Source organism: Myxocyprinus asiaticus, chromosome 11 (genome assembly GCF_019703515.2).
Source record: "Myxocyprinus asiaticus isolate MX2 ecotype Aquarium Trade chromosome 11, UBuf_Myxa_2, whole genome shotgun sequence".
NCBI classification, from domain to species: Eukaryota; Metazoa; Chordata; class Actinopteri; order Cypriniformes; family Catostomidae; genus Myxocyprinus; species Myxocyprinus asiaticus.
The window spans coordinates 11135614-11156767 of record NC_059354.1 but is presented as its reverse complement, the minus strand read 5'-3'; the positions used below and the strand labels follow the sequence as shown (position 1 = coordinate 11156767).

At 37.6% G+C, this 21154-nt stretch overlaps 1 protein-coding gene across 1 annotated transcript in view; it reads left to right on the top strand.

Annotated features, from left to right (window-relative positions):
* LOC127447981 (von Willebrand factor A domain-containing protein 8-like) overlaps nt 1–21154 on the top strand; it is a 134200-nt gene that overhangs the window by 85141 nt on the left and 27905 nt on the right. Inside the window, exons 38-40 of the mRNA XM_051710256.1 lie at nt 13679–13787; nt 15117–15273; nt 20544–20652. Of these exons, the coding sequence (XP_051566216.1) occupies nt 13679–13787; nt 15117–15273; nt 20544–20652 (375 nt within the window). The remainder of the gene's footprint in view (nt 1–13678; nt 13788–15116; nt 15274–20543; nt 20653–21154) is intronic.

The window sequence follows — 21154 nt, the reverse complement described above, 5'->3', positions numbered from 1 at the left end:
ATGTTGTTATATAATGCAAAGACATTCAGACATTTTTAAGTAAGGCATAAGTGTCCAAATACTTTTGGGAATACTGTACAGTACCTGTAACACTATGTATATAAATGTATATATACATGTCAGCAGTGTATTTGTAAATGTATGTACATTTGTGGTCATTATGTCATGATTTACAGATGTTTAATCATTAACATTGCTGTGAAAGCCTGGCTGACTTGAATAAAGCTCACAGGGTAAAACTTACACAGGGGTTTGGCCTCTTTACAGAGAGCTCCATTTTTAACAAGCACTACACTGCTGTGACTCAGACAAAAGTGTCTTTAGAGGTGTAGAGACAGACAGACAGATGAAACAATCTTCAGTCTGATGGGAATGTTGACCCAACAGTTGAACATTTCCCTATGCTCTTCTCTGTCTTTACCAAATGTCTTTCTCTGGTATTTCAAGTGATAAGGGTTCTTATCAAAGATCAGTGAAAACTAGATAGATTAAGTTTGTTAAGACAAACTTTAACATTGACTTGACAAAGCCCTGTCTGAAAGTTTAAAATAGTTTTGAAATTTTGAAGTATGATGGATATTTAGACATTGCAGTAAGACAAACAGCCAGCCAGCTAGCGACAGACAGACGGATAGATAGATAGATAGATAGATGCTACTGCATGATTTTAAAGTGCAAAAAAGTCAGAAAAGACAAAGAAAGCTAAAAAAAAAAAAAAAATGGTGCGCTGTTTCTCCCAGAAGCAGTTGAACTTTAATCTAAGCACAAACACGTCATTTTGAGCAGATTTCACCATTATTTTAGTGGATTACCTGAATTAAAGGAGCTTCAGATGTTCGTGCTTCTCATCTGTTGATATCATACACACTCAAGAGGATACGTGAAGTTCTTGGGCTTGTGTATGTTTCTGCTTTTTTTAAATTTTCTGATCAGACGATTATTATCGTAACCGGCAAAGTTTAAACTGTTGTTTTAGCACAGCTTTTGATTGACAGGTGAGGGGTGGTGCTTCAGTGTTGTTAGGGATGCATTCAGGATGGATTACTGTTTACACTTCAAATGTGATGCGATCACATGCATTTTTGAGTACCTCAGTGTGTGGTTTTTTTAATTGGATCACAAAACGTTTTAGACCCCGTTTAGACCTGTAGGATATTTAGCACTGACCACATGTGATCGGATCACCAAAAATGCGTCTTATTACCAGGGGTATACAGGGTCATTGATAGTCAGACAGACTGTCACATAGATAGATAGAAAGAGAGAGCAACTTAAAGCAGATTGGGGCTCTATTTTTGTGACCGCTCTAAACACAGTGCTAAGCACAATGACCAAAAGCTATGTCTCATTGGAGACTATTTAGTAGAGACTGACTTGCCTTGAAAGGCACTTTGGTCTTATCCAAGTTTTTGTGAGAGCACAAATTTTAAGGGCAATTTTCAAGGGGGGGAGTGTTTGCGCTGTCTGTGGGTGTATGCACGCATACTGTGAGTGTATTGTATTTTAATGAAGTGGTTCAAAACGCAATTTACTATTTTCCTGAGAAAAATGTCATTGCGCTAAGACGTTTAAGAAGCACATCTATTCTCGGCGTAAAGTCAAAAATCAGTTCCTGCATTTGCAGTTTGGGGATTCCACCAGCAGATGATGTTAAAAAGCTATTAATCACTTTTAATACTACCCATGATGCTGTGTCAGTAAATCAATAAGAATAATAAAAAGAAGAAGAAAAAGTTTATTTTGTATAGTGACTTTCCAAAGCTCAAGGATGCTGTACAGAAATTAAACCTAAAACATTAAACAGAGAAACATATTAGTTATGGGAAGATTGGGTCATTTTACTGACTCGTTCAGCAAAATGAACAAATCTTTATTCAAATAATTTCATTCATTTGAGCAGAATTCAATTAAAATGTTAAATTTTCAATAGCCAAATGCCCCCCAACACGTCTACTTACGCAAACTTTGATTATAGTCCCAATAAAGAAAAAAATATAATGCAGCCAAAGACAAATTATGAGAAACAGAAAGATTAGTTCACCTCTGGATTTAATCTTCTTGTCCGAGTCTTTCGTTCTTTTGTCAAATGGCAGCCATATATGCTATGCACACACACAGGAAACAGAAATGATTAGTTCACCTCTCATCATCTGGTCCGAGTTGTTCGTTCTTTTGTCACGTGACAAAAGAATGAACGATTCAGACCAGATGACTCGAGAGGTGAACAAATCATTTCTGTTCGCTGTGTGAGCATTGCATAGCGTATACGGCTGTCACATGACAAAAGAACGAACGACTCAGACCAAAAGAGTTGAAAGGTGAACTAATCATTTCTGTTTCCTGTACAGCACCTATGCGGTTTTCACGTAACAAATGAACGGAGGTTGCGCAATGCACATGCACGGCCAACACAAAATGAACGAATCACTCTCTGAGATTACTCGTTCTTCTGAGTCACATAAAAGATTTGTTTAAAATGAACGAATCATTCATGAAAGACCCATCACTAAAACATATAACAAATAAACATTACAAAACACTGAACAATGGGAGAGAAGCAAATTTCAAGCAAGGGCAGGACGAGAGCCAATAGTTCCAGAGAGACTGACAGAGAACATACAACACATACATCGTGGTCCGGAGCAGCGCAGGCGACAATACAGAGCAGGGGATGCATTAAATACAGCTCATTTACACAACCAGACTCTTATAAATGGGCTGTCTTAATTGATATCGACGTTGCTTGACATAAAATGGAATATATAATAGGACAAAGACGGTGCAACAACCGGAGAAAAACCTCAGAATTAAATTGCACTTGATCCAGCACATTAGAACTTTGCGTGCACAATTTCACCAAATTTCTTGTGCCTAGACTTAGCATACTTGCACGAAAACATAAAAACGAGAACTACAGGACACTTGGGCCACTTATTTTAGTAATATCTTCCAACAAGTAGGAACATTTTTTGCATGCCATTCCATAAAAAAAAGTCACTTACAACCACTTTAAAGGTCTTTTAAATTTACATTTTTGACAGTTGCAGTTTGAATTAATGAGCATGTTGATGGTCCATTTGAACATTCCGTCAATGTAAGTTTATGGGATTCTTCAGAATTTTGATCATCTGCTGTGTGAAAACTGTAAGTCCAATTAGTTAAGGGATAGATCAGTCATTGTTTAATCACCCGTGTTGTTACAGGGTATCCGCAGGCCCTTAAAATTCTTAAATTCACTTTTTAAGTCAATTAAAAAGCCTTAAATACCTTAAATAAAATACAAGAAGTCTTAAATATCATTTGCAGATGTCTTAAATTTTGAGGCTTGAAAATAGGAGATGCTTAAAACAGCAAATGAGCTGTTAGAGCAGTACGGGATGCACTGAGGTGGATTATGAGGTGAAGTCATCAAATAACAAACAATGGGGAAATGTAAGTTTAACAACAAGTGTCTCGAAAATAATGGGTTCTAAACTTTAGTATAAAGTACAGTAAACATTAGTAATCAAGCCTGGAATTCGGTGCGGGATTCTGGGTACTGCATACAGTTTTAATCATTCCCGCATGTTCCACGTTCATAATGCTGAGAATTCCTGCACACTTTTATTTTAATCTGTCAATTTTAATATAAACATAAATAATAGTAATGTAGTAATAATAATAATACTATATATTATGAATATACATAATATGAAAATATATTATTAATTATCTTTATGGTATATTATCAGTTTTCAATATACATCATAACTGATTATGCAGCAAGGTTCTCTTTCATGATTTCATGTTAACAATTTTAATACATTTTGTCAGCATTAAACAGCCGTTTCTAATGTGACTGGTAAGTATTGACTCAAAAATAAAAATTCTGTCATCACTTACTCACCTTCATGCTGTTGCAAACCAGTACAACTTTCTATTTTCAGTGGCATTTAAAAGGAGATGTTAGGGAGAATGTTGGTTTCAGTCACCATTCACTTTCATTGAATAAAAAACAAAAAAAAGATACACTGAATGGTGACTGAGACTCAGGCTGTTTTCACACCTGGCTCATTTGGAGTATTTGTTTTCAGAACCTGGAAAAGTTCATATATACAGTTGTGCTCAAAAGTTTGCATACCCTTGGAGATTTGGTAATATATGTACCATTTTTAGGGAAAACATGAGTGAGCAGGCAAAACACATTTCTTTTATTTCTTATTGGATTTATATTCAACTGTAGGTTATAACAGAATGGCACAATCATAAAACAAAACATGGCAACAAAGAAAAAAATGAAATGACCCCTGTTCAAAAGTCTGCATACACTTAGTTCTTAATACTGTGTATTGTTCCCTTTAGCATCAATGACAGCGTGCAGTCTTTTGTAATAGTTGTCTATGAGGCCCCAAATTCTTGCAGGTGGTATAGCTGCCCATTCATCTTGGCAAAATGCCTCCAGGTCATGCAAAGTCTTTGGTCGTCTTGCATGAACCGCACGTTTGAGATCTCCCCAGAGTGGCTCAATGATATTAAGGTCAGGAGACTGTGATGGCCACTCCAGAACCTTCACCTTTTTCTGCTGTAACCACTGGAGGGTCAACTTGGCCTTGTGCTTAGGGTCACTGTCGTGCTGGAAAGTCCAAGAGCGTCCCATGCGCAGCTTTCATGCAGAAGAATGTGAATTGTCTGCCAGTATTTTCTGATAACATGCTGTATTCATCCATTCCTTTAGAGCTCACACACCCCCAAAACATCAGTGAGCCACCACCATGCTTCTCAGTGGGGATGGTATTCTTTTCATTATAGGCCCTGTTGACCCCTCTCCAAACAAAGCTCTATTTTGGTCTCGTCACTCCAAATTACAGTGTGCCAGAAGCTGTGAGGCGTGTCAAGGTGTTGTCAGGCATATTGTAACCGGCCTTTTTTGTGGCATTGGCGCAGTAAAGGCTTCTTTCTGGTAACTTGACCATGCAGCTCATTTTTGTTCAAGTATCGTCGTATTGTGCTCCTTGAAACAACCACACTGTCTTTTTCCAGAGCAGCCTGTATTTCTCCTGGGGTTACCTGTGGGTTTTTCTTTGTATCCCGAACAATTCTTCTGGCAGTTGTGGCTGAAATCTTTATTGGTCTACCTGACCTTGGCTTAGTATCAAGAGATCCCCAAATTTTCCACTTCTTAATAAGTGATTGAACAGTACTGACTGGCATTTTCAAGGCTTTGAATATCTTTTTATATCCTTTTCCATCTTTATAAAGTTCCATTACCTTGTTATGCAGGTCTTTTGACAGTTCTTTTCTGCTCCCCATGGCTCAGTATCTAGCCTGGTCAGTGCATCCATGTGAGAGCTAACAAACTCATTGACTATTTATACACAGATACTAATTGCAATTTAAAAAGCCACAGGTGTGGGAAATTAACCTTTAATTGCCATTTAAACCTGTGTGTGTCAACCTGTGTGTGTTACCTTGTGTGTCTGTAACAAGGCCAAACATTCAAGGGTATGTAAACTTTTGATCAGGGCCATTTGGGTGATTTCTGTTATCATTATGATTTAAAAAGGAGCCAAACAACCATGTGATAATAAACAGCTTCATATGATCACTATCCTTAAATAAAATACAGTTTTTTTGCATGATCAATCATATTTTCAAAATCAATGCCAAAATTTCACAATTTCTGCCAGGGTATGCAAACTTTTGAGCACAACTGTAAATGCACATGGCCATTGCACTCAGATCCGCACCAAAACAGTCGGTCCAAGACCTCCTGGACAAGGTGGTCTCGGTCCGATTGCAAACGAACTCTGGAGCGATTAGCTTGTTGTGAGACAAATAATATCCCTATAAAAACCATGAACACACCTGATGGATCTGCGAATGAGAAATCTGTAGGTCATCTCATCACTTAAATTCATCATCAAAACATGGATATAGCTTTTGGCAACTATATTAGATATACTTGCACATTTAAAATATGAGTTGTTTTATAATTCCTGAGGTAATTTTTGTACGATCTCCTCTCTCTTTTGAATAGCAGGCATGCAGAACACAGGTAGAACGGCATTAGCAACTTTTTGACAGATAACAACTATTTTGTACGTGGGTTTATTCTTCTGCTGTGTGTGTGCGTGCATGCGCAGGAAAGAGGGAGAGCTCTGTGAATGCGAGAGTAGGCACTTTTCAGTGCAGACATAATGCAAAAGTAACTACTGATGGATAAAAATAAAAATTTAAATTGTACAACTCATATCCAAGCGAGTGACGGATAGAGTTTATTTGCAGCTCAACATCTGACTGGAATACGCATTCTGTACCATGTGTTGAAGCTTTGCATAACCGTGCCATAAACAACACTTGAATATTTATAACGGTTGATGCATTTTTACAGTTATATCATTTTAACCAGTATATCAATGGATGAGCTAAATCCCAAAACAGTGCACAAAAATTGTGACCAACGAGGGGACAGCTTACTCACATGTGACTTTTATTAACACAGTTTTAGTCCATTTTGAAATATTGCCTTGTGAAAACGAACTGGACCAAGAAAATGCAACATTGTTTATTTACAATTTTAGCCGCTGGTTCAGAACAAATCAAACAAGCCACAGGTCTAAAAATGCCCTAACATTCTGCTTAACATCTAGCATAAAGACATGAAAAGCATTTTTTAGAAATATGTTGAAAATGATGTACACTCACGATAGTTGAAGACTCCAGTCATACATCGATCAGTCACAATATTAAAACCACCTGCCTAATGTTATGTAGGTCCCCCTCGTGCTGTCAAAACAGTGCCAACCCACATCTCAGAATAGCATTCTGAGATGATATTCTCCTCACCACAATTGTACAGAGTAGTTATCTGAGTTACCGTAGACTTTGTCAGTTCAAACCGGTCTGGCCATTCTCTGTTGACCTCTCTCATCAACAAGGCGTTTCCGTCCGCAGAACTGCCGCTCACTGGATGTTTTATGTTTTTGGCACCATTCTGAGTAAATTCTAGAGACTGTTGTGCGTGAAAATCCCAGGAGATTAGCAGTTACAGGAATAATCAAACCAGCCTATCTGGCACCAACAATCATCAATGCGATTATCTTATTAGCCAATTGTGTGGCAGCAGTGCAGTGCGTAAAATCACATGGATACGGGAGCTTCAGTTAATGTTCACATCAACCATCAGAATGGGGAAAAATTTGATCTCGACCGTGGCATGATTGTTGGCGCCAGGCTGGCTTGTTTGAGTATTTCTGTAACTGCTGATCTCCTAGAATTTTCATGCACAACAGTCACTAGAATTTTAAGTTTGTTTGAAAGAACTGGGGACAACATTCGTCTATATATTTTAAAAGATTAATCTCAAATTGCTGCCTGAGTCCGCCATGACAGTTGTTGATTGAAAGAAGAAAATCCACACTAGTGCCCCTTGCGGCAACGCTGAGAATGCAGCACGTACTTGCGTTGTGTTTTGAATTGAGCACTGAAACATTTCACAACGCAACGACGCGTGAAATCGAGCTTGCGTAGCAATGTGCGTCTGCATTCACGTACTTGCGTAGAGTATGTTTGGGCGTTTTACAGTCAAGCTAACATAACAAGTTTCATTTGTTTCTCAGGTTAGACGGACCTAGATTCCACCCATTGTTGATGTTGTTGTTTTTTCTAGTTTAGTCAGGAAATTCCTTTATATTTGTGGCATTGATTAAGCATTCAAAGTGTTTGATACCACAAATCAGTCATTGTTCTCCAGCCTGCTTCAATCTGATGTCCATAAAGTCTTGTGATTTTGCATATGTGAGTTGGAGGCTGATGAAGCTATCTCACATTTACGCTGTTAAATCCTGGCTAATCTGATGCCTTGTTGCACACACACAAATCTCCTTATCATCACACAGCTGTCACTGATCTTCCGTACAGGTGGAAAACAACAGTTCTTTTCCCCACCATAGAGTCCCTGAACCACCCCTTCCTCAGGCTAAACGTAAAATCTTAGAATACAACCAGTTGGTAGTGAATGTAGTGCATACGTCTGAAACTGTTTGTTATGTGGCAGTTTTCTGTCACCAATTTAAGACGCGTGTCTTGCTGGTGTGGCATTTCTGTGCATGTCGTTGACAAAGGTTGTTAATCTCTGAGACACATTTATCCTAAGCATCTGTAAGCCCTCTCTCTCCCTAATACTCGCATGTATACTGCTAACAAACAGGGTTGGGAGGGTTACTTTTGAAATGTATTCCACTACAGATTACAGAATACATGTTGAAAAACATAATTTGTAACGTATTCCAATTGATTACTCAAGGTCAGTAACGTATTCTAAATACTTTGGATTACTTCTTCAGCACTGGTAGATTTTTTCACTTGTTTTGACTATTAAAAACTCTGCCAGTACAGTAAGACAAAATACACATGTTAAAAATTCATTCTCTGAAAAACCTAAATATCTTATGCAGTGTTGTTTCTAAAACAAGATAAATCAAATTGATCTTGTTTTAAGGATTTTCTATATTTTTACAGGAAATCAATACAAAAATTATTATTAAGAATATGATTTTTGCCCTAATATCAAAGATCTTACTAGAAAAAAAGAAATTATGATCCAACATGAATTTTCTTGATAAAAAAATATGATCATGCCTGGTAACATGTGCATGTAAAATAGCTAGAAATAGCATTTTAGCTTAACGTAAAGCTGATAATTTACACAAGGTTTATTTCTATTGCTTCTGCTCCAAACTTACTTCAAACTTATCTGTCTGCTCATATGAATGTAACACATCATAAGAAAGTGTTTCACCGCTGTTCAAATGCACTTTGGATCGCATCATTTATATGTATAAATGTTTTCCATCTGAAAGGACTAAATATTAAATGAAACAAATGACAATAAAATGCAAAGTAATTTCTTCAGTAATCAAAATACTTTTTGAATGTAACTGTATTCTAATTACCAATGATTTAAATTGTAACTGTAGTGGAACACAGTTACTTATATTTTGTATTTTAAATATGTAATCCTGTTACATGTATTTCATTACTCCCCAACACTGCTAACAAATATATCTGTTTTTAAATGTCAAAAGTGTATGACCTCATATCAGATGTGTGTAGTGTCAAATGTGTTTTGAATATAATCTCTCACTCACAGAGTAGCTCTACTGTTTCTTAACATCCTGTACAAACAATAGTCACACGCATAAACACTTACTCAGACATATAGCGTGGACATCAGTCTAAGAGATAGCAAAACAATCTGTTTGGAATTATGTTATCTCTTTGAATATTTAGCCTGAAGAGGGATTGTTTTAGTTTTTATTTTATAAATCGAATTGAAATGATCTCTGTTTTTTTTTTTTTTTAGATCGTAAAGCTAACAGACACTACTTTTAAAGTTGAAGATTTAAAGGGGTAGTTCACCCACAAATGCAAGTTTGGTCATCATTTACTCACCCTCATGTCATTCTAAACCTATATGACGTTCTATGTTCTATCCTAATGTTCACACTTCTCTGAGGAACAGACTAAAAATTAAGTTGTTATTTGCTGATAATCTACCCTTCCACTGTAATTCTCAAATCATTTACAGATGTGCACATTCAAACTGGTTTGAAGTCAATGACATCAAACGGCATTGGTTCTAGTGTGTATCAAATCCGAAAGTGAAGTTTGAAAATGCAGAAGGACAAATGAGATTTGACAGCTACAGCAGAGGGGAAGATTATAAGTGAATAACAACTTACGTGTTTTGTGAAACGAGTCATATAGACTACTTTTATCATGCTTTTTTGTCCCTTTTGGAGCTTGACACCTCCTGGTGATCACTATATACTTTCGTTGTATGGAAAAGAGCAGTTTGAAGATTCTGTTCCACAGAAGAAAGAAAGTCTCATTGGTTTGGAAAGAAAGAGGGTGAGTAAATAATTACAGAATTTTCATTTCATATAATTCAACTATTTTAAATGCACCTTCAAAGGTTACTTCCCTCTAGTACCTCGAAGCGGTCTGTTTACTTCAACTGTTTCTTTCAATATAACTTGGCAAAAACATTTTGGCTTATCCCCTACAAGTGTTCTTCCTTTTACTATACAGTTTAGGGAAGTGTCAAAAACTCACTAATATCATGTTCAGTGACCTTATGCCAAAGTATGCATGATCGTTGCATAATGGGGATTTCCCTTTATCTTAAAGGGGACATATTATGCAAAATCCACTTTTTCAGTTTGGCTTTCTGAATTTGCTTGTTTGCACATTGCTTGAAAAACACTTGTTGTGAAAACATTGTGCTTTGTGTAACTTAGCAACTAGTCCCTAACTACCTTATTCCATAACAATAAAGCTGTTGCTCTGTTTCGGTTACGATATAAACTGATTGGCGTCCTCCACAGTCCCGCTTGAGTGGTCATGCAATGAAGATTTTCTGTGTAATAAAACCGGTCATTATTTAAAAAACGATTATGAAATGATTACTATTTTCGACAACTATAGCTGCTTTTCATATTTCATAACTCGAACTTTGTTATGCACAATACAGTAAGATGATTGACTTAGTGTGTTCTCCATAGAGTTTTAACTGTTTAAGTTCTCCTGCATTGTTGTCACCAGGGTATCCATAGCACCAACAGCAAAGGCACAGCCTACTTCCAGAAAGGGGTGTAGGGTGCAGCAGCTCCTTTGCATTTAAAGCTACAGACACTAAAATAGCCCGTTTGGAACAGGACTACAAAACACGGGTATAAAGGCATGGTAGAATAAACGATCTGTGAGGTATTTTGAGCTGGAACTTGACAGACACATTCTGGAGACACCTGAGACTTATATTACATGTGAAAAAGGGGCATAATATGTCCCCTTTAAAGATTAAAATTCTGTCCTGATTCACTCTCTCTCATGCCATTCTAACCTATATGACTTTATTTCTTCTGTAGAACACAAAAGATGTTAGGCAGGATCATAGCCTCAGTCACCATTCACTTTCTTTACATCTTTTTTTTTTTCCATACAATGAAAGTGAATGTAACTAAAGATAACATTCTGCCTATCATCTCTTCCTCCTAAATGATGACAGAATTTTTGAGTGAACTATCCCTTTAATAATATTGAAAAGAGTATTCTGGAACACTTAGTGTCTGTTCTCTCACAGTCCAGTATTGAAACGAGTCCAGCTGTGCTGATGTCTCTTCCAAAGACACAACCACACTTCAAAGTGCTATTCTGAAAACTATTTGAAGCGTTCATAGGAAGTTCTAGCAGTTCAGTTCAAACTGCAATTGCACACAGCAGGGGCTGTGCAGGAGTGTGTGGAGGTCATGAGAATGTCACAACCCTCTGTATGTGTGCGTGGGTATTAAAGAGAGGTCCAGTGCTTTATGATATTAATGGGACTGTGTGAAGACAGATCAGAGGAGAGCCAGAGAACACCAATAAATAGATAAATATACCTGCTTTAGAGAGCCTTCAGTCTACATCATAACTGTGTGGCAGTGTGCAAATTATACAGTGACAAATTATACAGGGTGGTCATTGTTTTTAAAGGAACATCTATAGCTGTGGTTCTCCACTGGATTTTTTTTTCAGGACCCAGATTTTGTGTTGACCCAACACAGTTTATTGTATAAAAGTAAACAACGCTACAGGAGTTTTAATCTGAAAATGCTATTTGCTCAAGTGGTTCCTGGGGCTTTAGTTCTATCACCTTGCACGATAATGTCTGCTTTTGGTCATGACACATAGAAGTGCATCTTTTAACAAGGTAAAACTTAGCCAGATCTGGCCTGGCCCACATCATTATCTTAGGTCATTAGATTAAATAAATCCACACATAGCTAGTCTAAGTCACTAGTTAAATAAACTCTGGGCTTTTTTTAGTCCAGATATACATTATGAGTTAGGTCACTAGTTGTTTAAGCCATTCGGTCAAGCAGGCCCAGGCAGACAGAAATTTAGTTCATTAGGATTATGGCATTTGTCCATTGGGCATAGACACACCTAGCTAGCATACACTCTGTGCACATGGCTCTTTGGGGCAGCAGCAGTACACAAGTCTTGGCGATAGATCTGCTTTGTTGGGTTGTGTTTTGTGTTTATGTGTTATGCGTTTTGTGCAGCTTCCCTGCTTTGTTGGGGGATTGTCTATTTGTGCAGCAGCATGTCATATATACTCGATGCAGCATGTCTAGCATTTTTACTAATTATGCAGCAGAAGTAGCATGTCCGCATGCTTAACTCTGTATGACTGTGTATTCTCTAGCAGTAGCAAGTCTCCATACTTGCTCTGCAGCAGTATAGCAGATCTAGTGTGCCAAGACCAAAATATTATCAATATGTCATACCCACATTAACATGCTAAATCTTTTGAGAGTTTTCATGACAGAAATGACTGAAGTTCAGCCATGTAACTCTATGTGGCGCAAGCTGATAGGTTCTTAGAACTTGTTATCTGTTAGCCAATTGGCTCGCTCACATGTGACATGTTAAGCAAATTGGCTCCCATGGTGTAAGCTTATTTGTCCTTATGCAGTGGGGTAGCCAATCAACTTGTGTCTCTCTCTTTGTCTAACAATTAAATTGATCAGTTTTGTAGATAAGCTGGTTTCACTGCAGCATGCTGCAAGAATTTTTTCTCTGAAACCCTCCTCCACCCCAGCTTCAGATGACTAGATCTGCTACATGGGGATTGTTTGTATGTCTATTTGTGCAGCAGTATGCCACACATGCTTGATTCAGCATGTTTTGTGTTTGTCTAATTTTGCAGCAGCAGCATGTCCACATACTAAATCTATATGTCTGTGTTTGTTCTAACAGTAGCAAGTGTCTGTACTTGCTCTAAAGCAGCAGCAGTGTTAGCAGATCTAGTCTGCAAGACCAATATCCTATCAATATGTCACATCCACATTAACATGCAAAATCTTTCGAGAGTTGTCATGACTGAAATATCTATCAAATCAAAAACTGGCAGTTGAAAATATGCAATCTGACTACCTTGTGATCTAACTTGTGTGGTTACTAAAACACTATTTGAAACATTATTCAACAATGTTAAAATGTTCCTTATTAATGTTTCTCTTATGTGTTTTTTTAAGAACACCCCAACTTCCTTAGATGCGGTTGAAGCCTTAATTTGAGAGGTCAAACCCGCCTAACCCCACTGTAATTCAAACAATGCTCCCTGGAGATGAAGAAACTAATTTAAAAATGTGTTCTCACACACACAAACACACACGTAAATATACAGTGCATACAAAAAACATACATGGACTACTCTTAAAAATCTGCTCTGGTAACTGTGACGTTTAAGAAAAAAGTATTATTTTGGGCAATCCATTTATTTTGCCTTTATTGCAGTTTTTCTCATCTTTCTTGATTTCTGTTGTTTAAAAAGTTGTAAGTTGGCAGTCAACAAACTTTTCTATTATAAGTATTTTTTTAGCACAAGAAACAAACATTCAGCTTTTGCAGATTCAAAAATGTTTCCTGTGATTGTCATTCCAGTGTATGTACATTTACGCCATATTAAAATGTCCGGGTAAACACCTGTTTTTTTGTATAAACTGTAAGCTACTTTAGATGTGGTTTCCTTTGCAGAGTAATGGCAGCTTTAGATAGAGCGAGGGGTGTATTCCACTAATTGAACAAGATGAAGGTAAATTCAGGTCAAATATGTATGAGGTGTAGTAAGCATCAGTTGTGTTTGTTTCAGATAACCATTCAGAGGGACAGTGGGCTAGACGTCAGCTCCCCGAAACACGGCAAGATTGACCCTAAAAATGCCCCTCATGTAGGGGGGAACCAGTGGGCTGGGGGCACAGGTACGTTACACCCCATAGCATCATGGCACAATCAACTCCATCAAAGTTATAAGGTGACAAGAACTTTAAGAAGAAGTTATGTTTCACCACAAAATCAACAGAAAGGAGTAAATCAAATTAAGCTTATAAGGACCTTTAAGATTGTATTATTTGCATGTTAATTAAGCATATTTCCTCGCCAACTATCATTAACATAATGCAAAAAAAATATATAAAAAATAAAATAAAATATATATATATATATATATATATAAAATGAAAATAATGTTAATTAAATTGTAATGTAAATGTATCATGGTAGTATTTGTTGTACTGCATTTGACTATACTAATTTAAATAATAAACAAAAATAATTATAAAAAAAAAAAAATCATTGTATTACAGTAATGAGCATCACCAAAGATAGACAGAATAATGGGAATAAAAAATAAAAAAAGTTCAGTGTTCCTAAAAATAGGCTTCATCTCAATGCAAAATATCTTTTGATATATCTTCTCAATATATATATATATATATTTTTTTTATTTTTATTTTTTTTTGGCTGAAATTTGACCTGGACATGTTTTTTATTTTTTTATGAGATTCACCAATAAATCCAACTTTATTTAAAAAAAAAAAAAAAGAAAGAAATTCTCTTCTGGTTCTGTTTTTTCTCTACGTTTTTGCATTGGCACTTCTGCTGTTGCTTCTGTACTCCTTTAACTACTGTTGAAACTTGTCATCGCAAAACTGCTAATGTTGTTTACACTTGTATGATTTTTTTTTCTGATGTCCATTTGTAAGTCACTTAAGATAAATACTTCTGCTAAATGATTAAATGTAAATGTAAATCCATCTCTAACTCCAAATCAAGCCATCTAAATCAGAGCATGAGTTTTAGAAGAAATGTCCTCTTTAATGAAATTTACATGATCCCTTAATTATTATGCTTTAGTTAAAGGGCTAGTTCATGGGATAGATATCATTCTTTACCCCTAAGTCTTTATTTCTTCTATGCAACACAAAAAGAGGTTTAAGGCACAATATTAGCCTGTCACAATTCACATTCATTGTATGGCAAAGAAATGCAGTGAAAGTGAATGGTGACTGAGGCTGCCAGTCCCTAAAATTTCCTTTTCTGTTTCATGGAAGAAAAAGTAATTCAAGTTTGAAACAACTTGAAGGTAAATGATGACAGAATTTTCTTTTTTTCTGGTAAAACATCCTTTAAAGTCTCATTGAACAAATACCCCACGCACACAGATGTCATTGTGGCTATTTCTCTAAAATCAGAAAATCAAAATCATCTAGGTGGTAATATCTCAACAAATTACCTTTATGTTCATGTAGGTGGCAGAGATACGGCAGGTCTTGGGGGGAAGGGAGGCCCCTACCGTCTAGACGCTGGACACAAAGTTTACCAGATCTCCCAGGCAGAGAAAGACGCCGTGCCCGACGAGGTGAAGAGAGCGTCACGGGAGATGGCGGAGAAAGCTTTTAAGCAGAGGTACACTCATCCGTCTGTCTCTCATTCATCACTCACTCTCACCCACCCTCAGTTCAAACAGATTTCTCCAAAACACCTACACTTGACCCTGCCTGACCTTTACCCTGTGCCCTGAATGACTGTTAATCACTCCAGATATTTCACAGTGAAGCTCTTGACTGTAGAAAAGACCCTCTCCCGTTAAAAACCCTCTGTGTTTGTCAAAGCTCTGTGTGTGTACATATGTGTGTGTAATAAGACAGTTACAGGTCTGTAAGCAGAGGTTTTGTTCCAAAACCTTGTAGGCTCCCTATGTAGGCAGCATTTTAGTCATCATAGGCACGCTTCCAGTGCAAAGGCTGTTTCAAAAATGATTATGCTTTCTTGTTTTGGCAATATTCTAAGGCAGCATCGCACGTATTCTTCACAGAGAATTCCAGAATGTATTGCGACAAGCTCAAAAAAAAACTAAAAAACTAAAAAAAACTAATACAAGATGACAAAGCAAGAGAAATGTAAAACATAGTTCAATTGAATTTGAAATGGTCTATTTTCAAAATCCCTAACTCACAGAGTTGCTGCCTCTGTTCCAAATCAGTAACATATAAGGCTCCGTTTCAGTGAGAATAAAGGTAGTAGAAAGCAAGGCAGCTCACTAGATTTTGGAACAGAGACATAAAATGGTGCATAAAATAGCAGCAGGCTCAAGATTACACAATGGACACTACAGAGCCACAGAGGTCTTCAACAGGCCCAGCTATCTCAAATATGCACATCATGACTGCTACGATTCATGAGGCTGTGTGTGTGTATGCAGAGCCCTATGAAGCAGCATAAGAGTTAATCATCATGATGGAGGCCTCTGTTCTGTCTATCAAGCTTCATGTCCAATATTTGCACACTCTCCATGCTACCACACTTATATAGGAGTCTAAAGGAGAAACTAGATTTGCAATTTCTGAAGGAAATATCAATACTTGCAAGGCAGCCTTGTTTTCTGTTGGCTGTACACAAGAATCGACATGCAGTATAGTCGCTGTACAACGTCAAGGCGGTTATAAATGGTTAAATGTGTTCGAGGAAGACAAGACCGATCACAATTCAGTATGCAAATAGATGTAAGAAAATTCAGTATGCAAATTCATTATGCAAATATTACGTGGACGTGATCATCACTTTTATATTGTTTTGAATGCTGAACATTCTATCAATGTAAATGAAGGGGTGATTTTCAAACTTTAAACAAAATTCCTAAAAAGTAGAACTTAAAAAATAGATTGCACACCTAAATGATAAAATAATAAAACTGATTTTACAAAGTTTTAATGTAGTCTTTATATTAAACAGTTTAGGCTAAATTATTGCAGAAGTTGAATACTTACGATTAGAGGTTAAATCAAACCATAGTTTGATGGCGGGCATTCTTCTGTTGCTTTAAAGCATTTCCTATCTTGAAAACTTGCACTCTCAGATGGCCTTTGTGTTTGCACATTGTTCTGTTCTGCATGCTGTCTGTCATGTTCGCAATAATTTAATCTTGGTCAAGATGGGTTATGTCAGGTGTTTCCACAGGAAGTGGGATTTTGTCTACCTTATTCACAAATTTGTGCATTGCATACTTAGACAAACCACATGCCATTATTTGAGGAATACTAAAGAAGTGGGGACATAACTCCAAAAATATAAATGAGGTAAAGGAGTTGGAATGAGGTCCAGGTTCACTGAAGACCCTAAGGTTAAAAAAACTTCAAATTCGCTCTCTACCCAAGGATTCACACTTTTACTGGTCATGCTTAGTGTTTTAAAGTTGTGAAAGCGTGATCATAGTAGTGTGTTATTCAGTCAAATGGAGCAGAACACTTGCTTCCATGTACTCTCTCTGTCTCGATATCTCTCTCCTCTCCTGCTGCTGCATGGCCACGCTGGCCACTTCTCACTCCAGTCTGTGGACAAGTTTGGAATTGAGGAGAAAATAGCAGCAGTATGTCCTCTCTCCAATAACACTGCGCAAAGAATGTGAGCTTCAGAGGCCAAGCAGGAAACCCACAGCGTGTGTGTCAGAGAGAGAGAGAAAAGCAAAGTAGGAGGAAAGGCAATGATAATATCATGAGTAAGAGAGTGCTTTTTACACTTTAGGTGATCTTTTCCACCTTCAGATGTAGCAAAAACCATAAAGCAGTACTTTTTTGTTACTGTTTACAGACATTTTTGGTCCAGGTGGCACTGGAAAGGATGAGGGTAATTTCTTTTGAAAAGAAACAATGTGTCATAGTTTTATGGAGATAGAGCTTTAGATCACTGTGATGAGGAGGAGGCGTGGGGAGAGCGAAAGGGTGAACAGAGACACAGAGAGAGAGAGAGAGAGAGAGAGAGAGAGAGAGAGAGAGAGAGAAGAACTTGCTTGCCGGCTCCCGGACGCGCTGTCGCCCAGTCCTCAACCGCTCCTCTGCGTTCTGGCGGACACCAGCACGCTCCTCCCCCGGCGGATGGCAGCGAGTCCTTCGGCCCCAGGCAGATGGCCGCAGCTGCTCCCCTGGAGGATGGCAGCGGCAAGGACTCCGCGACGGCGCATCTCTCCTCCCTCCCGCGTTTCAGCACCACTGTAACAGGTAAAGGATGGGCAAGGAGGATGCGGGAACCGGCTGAACAATCAACATAAAGTTTAATAATAAACTCAACATAAAACAAACATAAACAAACACAGACACACATGCAACGCGGCCGCGTGCGTCTCTCTCTCTCTCTCTCTCTCTCTCGAACTGGCGCCTCCGGCTCCCCTTTATCTCGCTCTCCCACTGATCAGCTGATTCAGCGCCAGCCATGCATCATCACGGCCCGGCCACGCCCTCCTCCTCGTCACACTCGCACTGTCTGGTCTGCTCTCATGTCTGATATTTATTTCTTTTTATTATGTTTCATATTTAACCCCAAAATAAAAAGAAAAGCTAAGCAGAAATTTTATTCTGCGTGAAGGTGATGTGTATTTTTTTATGTTAAAATACTTTTTTTAACCCAGCTTTATATGCAGAAACAACTAGTAAAACATGTGTAGGTTCATTACCCAATTGTAATTCTGTGGCTCTATTAAAACATAAAAAGCTGAAGTGTCATGAAATTAAAGCTGAAGCGTATGTGTATAATTTCTGCGCCACCAAGCAAAATTGCAAAAATAAACATGGTATTCCTGAATACTTCCTCTGTCTACCGTTGATCGAACAAACTTGCACCATTCCCGCCCCAAACTCACGCCACTGGTTGAGTCAGTGTTGATGTGTTTGGTGGTTTTTATAGTGGCACAGAGCCACAATGCTTACAGTTTTCAATCTACAAATGATCTACAATCTACAACCTACAAAATGAACTTAAAGTTGTCTGTGCATATTAAACTGGGATAGGAGAAAGTACTGTATTATAACATTGAAAAAGTTGCACGCTTTAATGTCACAATGCAAAAAATTTTGTTGTTCCGAATAGAGGTTGACCGATAGTGAATTATGCCGATACCGATAACTAAGGTGGTGGGAAAAGACAGAAAACTGATTAATCGGCCGATAGTTTTGAAATAGATTTATAGAATGTAAAAAAAAATAAAACATTTAAAGTTGTATTTTCTTACTATGACGGGCACAGATATAGGGGCTACAAGAGCCAAAATGAATGAAATCCCAGATGCAGTTTATTGTTCAACCAAAATCCCAATAATAAACACACAAAAAAGTTAAGAGATAGTGCATAATGAGGGACTTTTAACTATAAACAAGGCTGTACTATTATAAAAATGCTATAAAAAAAACTATAACATTCAGAGCAGACTCTTATTTTGAAATGACCGAGACTTTTACTATTAAGCTCCATTACAGTGCTCTGTATCTAAGAATTTGCCAAATTAAGCTTTTAATAGCCTATATATTCATCAGGTGAAGGGTTTTGTACAATTAGTATATTTCACCGGATGAGGTTTAATGAGGAATAAAGTTTATTATTATTCACAAGATATGAAGTTGGAGACATAATGTATGTGCTGACGGGGCACGTTTCCATATAGTCACATTCTTCTGTACATGCCCTCGCTTCGATTTAGAATACTTGATTATCTAATCAAAATAACACAATATGCGTTGAAGTGAGGATAAAAATCTGAATTAATATTGTCAATAATGAAAGATTTATATACAGCAAATCCCCATGAGGTGTCAGTGATTGTTTTTATTTCACCTCAAAGGACTGCTGTTATGCTGTAGAGCCAAGCCACTCTAACTGTAGATTCCTCCAGCGCCAGCCTCAGAGGAACACAGAGGAATAATTATTATTTAAAAAAAAAAAACTATCGACAACTATCGGCATAGATTTTTGCAGATAACTGATAGTTCCACAAAGCAACTATTGGCACCTTTCAGTTCCTTAAAAATTCATTTTCTTTATGCAAAATATTGTATTATTTTGTTTTTCAGTTGATTTTGGAGTAAAAATGGACATGCTATCATGAGATTTACCTGGTTACTATTTGAAGCAGAGAACACCAGACCTCTAGCTTCCCATCCCTCATACACCAATTGACTCGGGTTTGAGCACCTGGGATTGCATGTGTGCTGGTGCTGGTCATGGAGCTGTAGGGACTTGCCTGTAGAGCAATGTTTATCCAGCTCCTCCTACGCTCAAGTGTGCACCATTGTCTCACTTGACAGATGCACTTAACGTGTAACTAAACTGTGTTGATTCAGTGTTGTTTCAAATCCTTCTTTAAAAGAAATCTTGAGGTCAAACTCCAGAACCTTCCTTTAAGACTTACGTAATATTGTTTACATGGTTTACCTTTGCAAGGCAGGAATATATATGAAACTAGATTTTTACATTTTGTAAATGTAAAAACTCACTGTTGTGATGCTAGCGTGTTCTGGTGGTTTCTAGGTTGCAAGGTGGTTTCTCACTGGTCAAAAGAGTCAAAAGCCCACCACCAAGTCTTTATGGCATTCTGGTTCCTAGATATGGTACAGAATCTTCTTTCTTTAAATTTTAACTCTGACTGCTTAGAAAAGCATACCTCTTTTCAACCAGCAGCATGATTTGAGCTATCATTCATGTCCATAGAACTAACTGTGCGTTAGGAGTTACGAGTTACATGCCAAATTATTGGGTTTTGTTCAAATCCCTAACCCTATCTATGAGCAATAATAATATTGATTGCCTTAACAAACACCACTAGTGCTACATGTGGATTATACGTTATTATGCTTTTGTGATTGTAAATGCTGCAAATTGTGTTTTTCTAATGTTGTGTGTTTTGTTTACAGGCTCAAGGAGATTGAGATGAGTGAGTATGATGCTTCCATATATGACCGTTTCTCAGGAGCGGTCAGACGACAAGTCCAGTCACTCCGCATCATTTTGGACAGCCTGCAGGTAAACATTTATCCCATTCCAGGAGTGTTAAAGGTGTAGGTCACCCAAAAATGTAAATTCTGTCATAATTTACTTAAGCCGGCTTCACACTAGCTGACTCTAAACCACTTGATTTTTTTGCCGAGTGTCACATATGCAGACTGTTTTGCTGAGATCTCGCTCTCTTCAGGCGGAGGTATATACACTTGCCGATTAAGAGTTGTGGAGGGGTGACAAACATACCACAACTCTCTCTCTCTGATTCCCTGTCACGTGAAGCTCGCCAAAATAACAACAGGAGTACCACGTGAGCATAAACAATTGTAATAGAGTGATTTAGATGTGATTCATGGAGTAACTTTACCTTGTGAAAGTGCGTGATTGCGTATTTATCCCTTTGAGGCTTGCCGTAGGACGCGTTTGTCCATATGCAGCTTTCAGTGGGTGAAGAAATTATGTTCAATAAAAACATACAGTTGTATCTCTGCTTTCTGATTTCATTTATAGTGTAAGAGAAAAACCT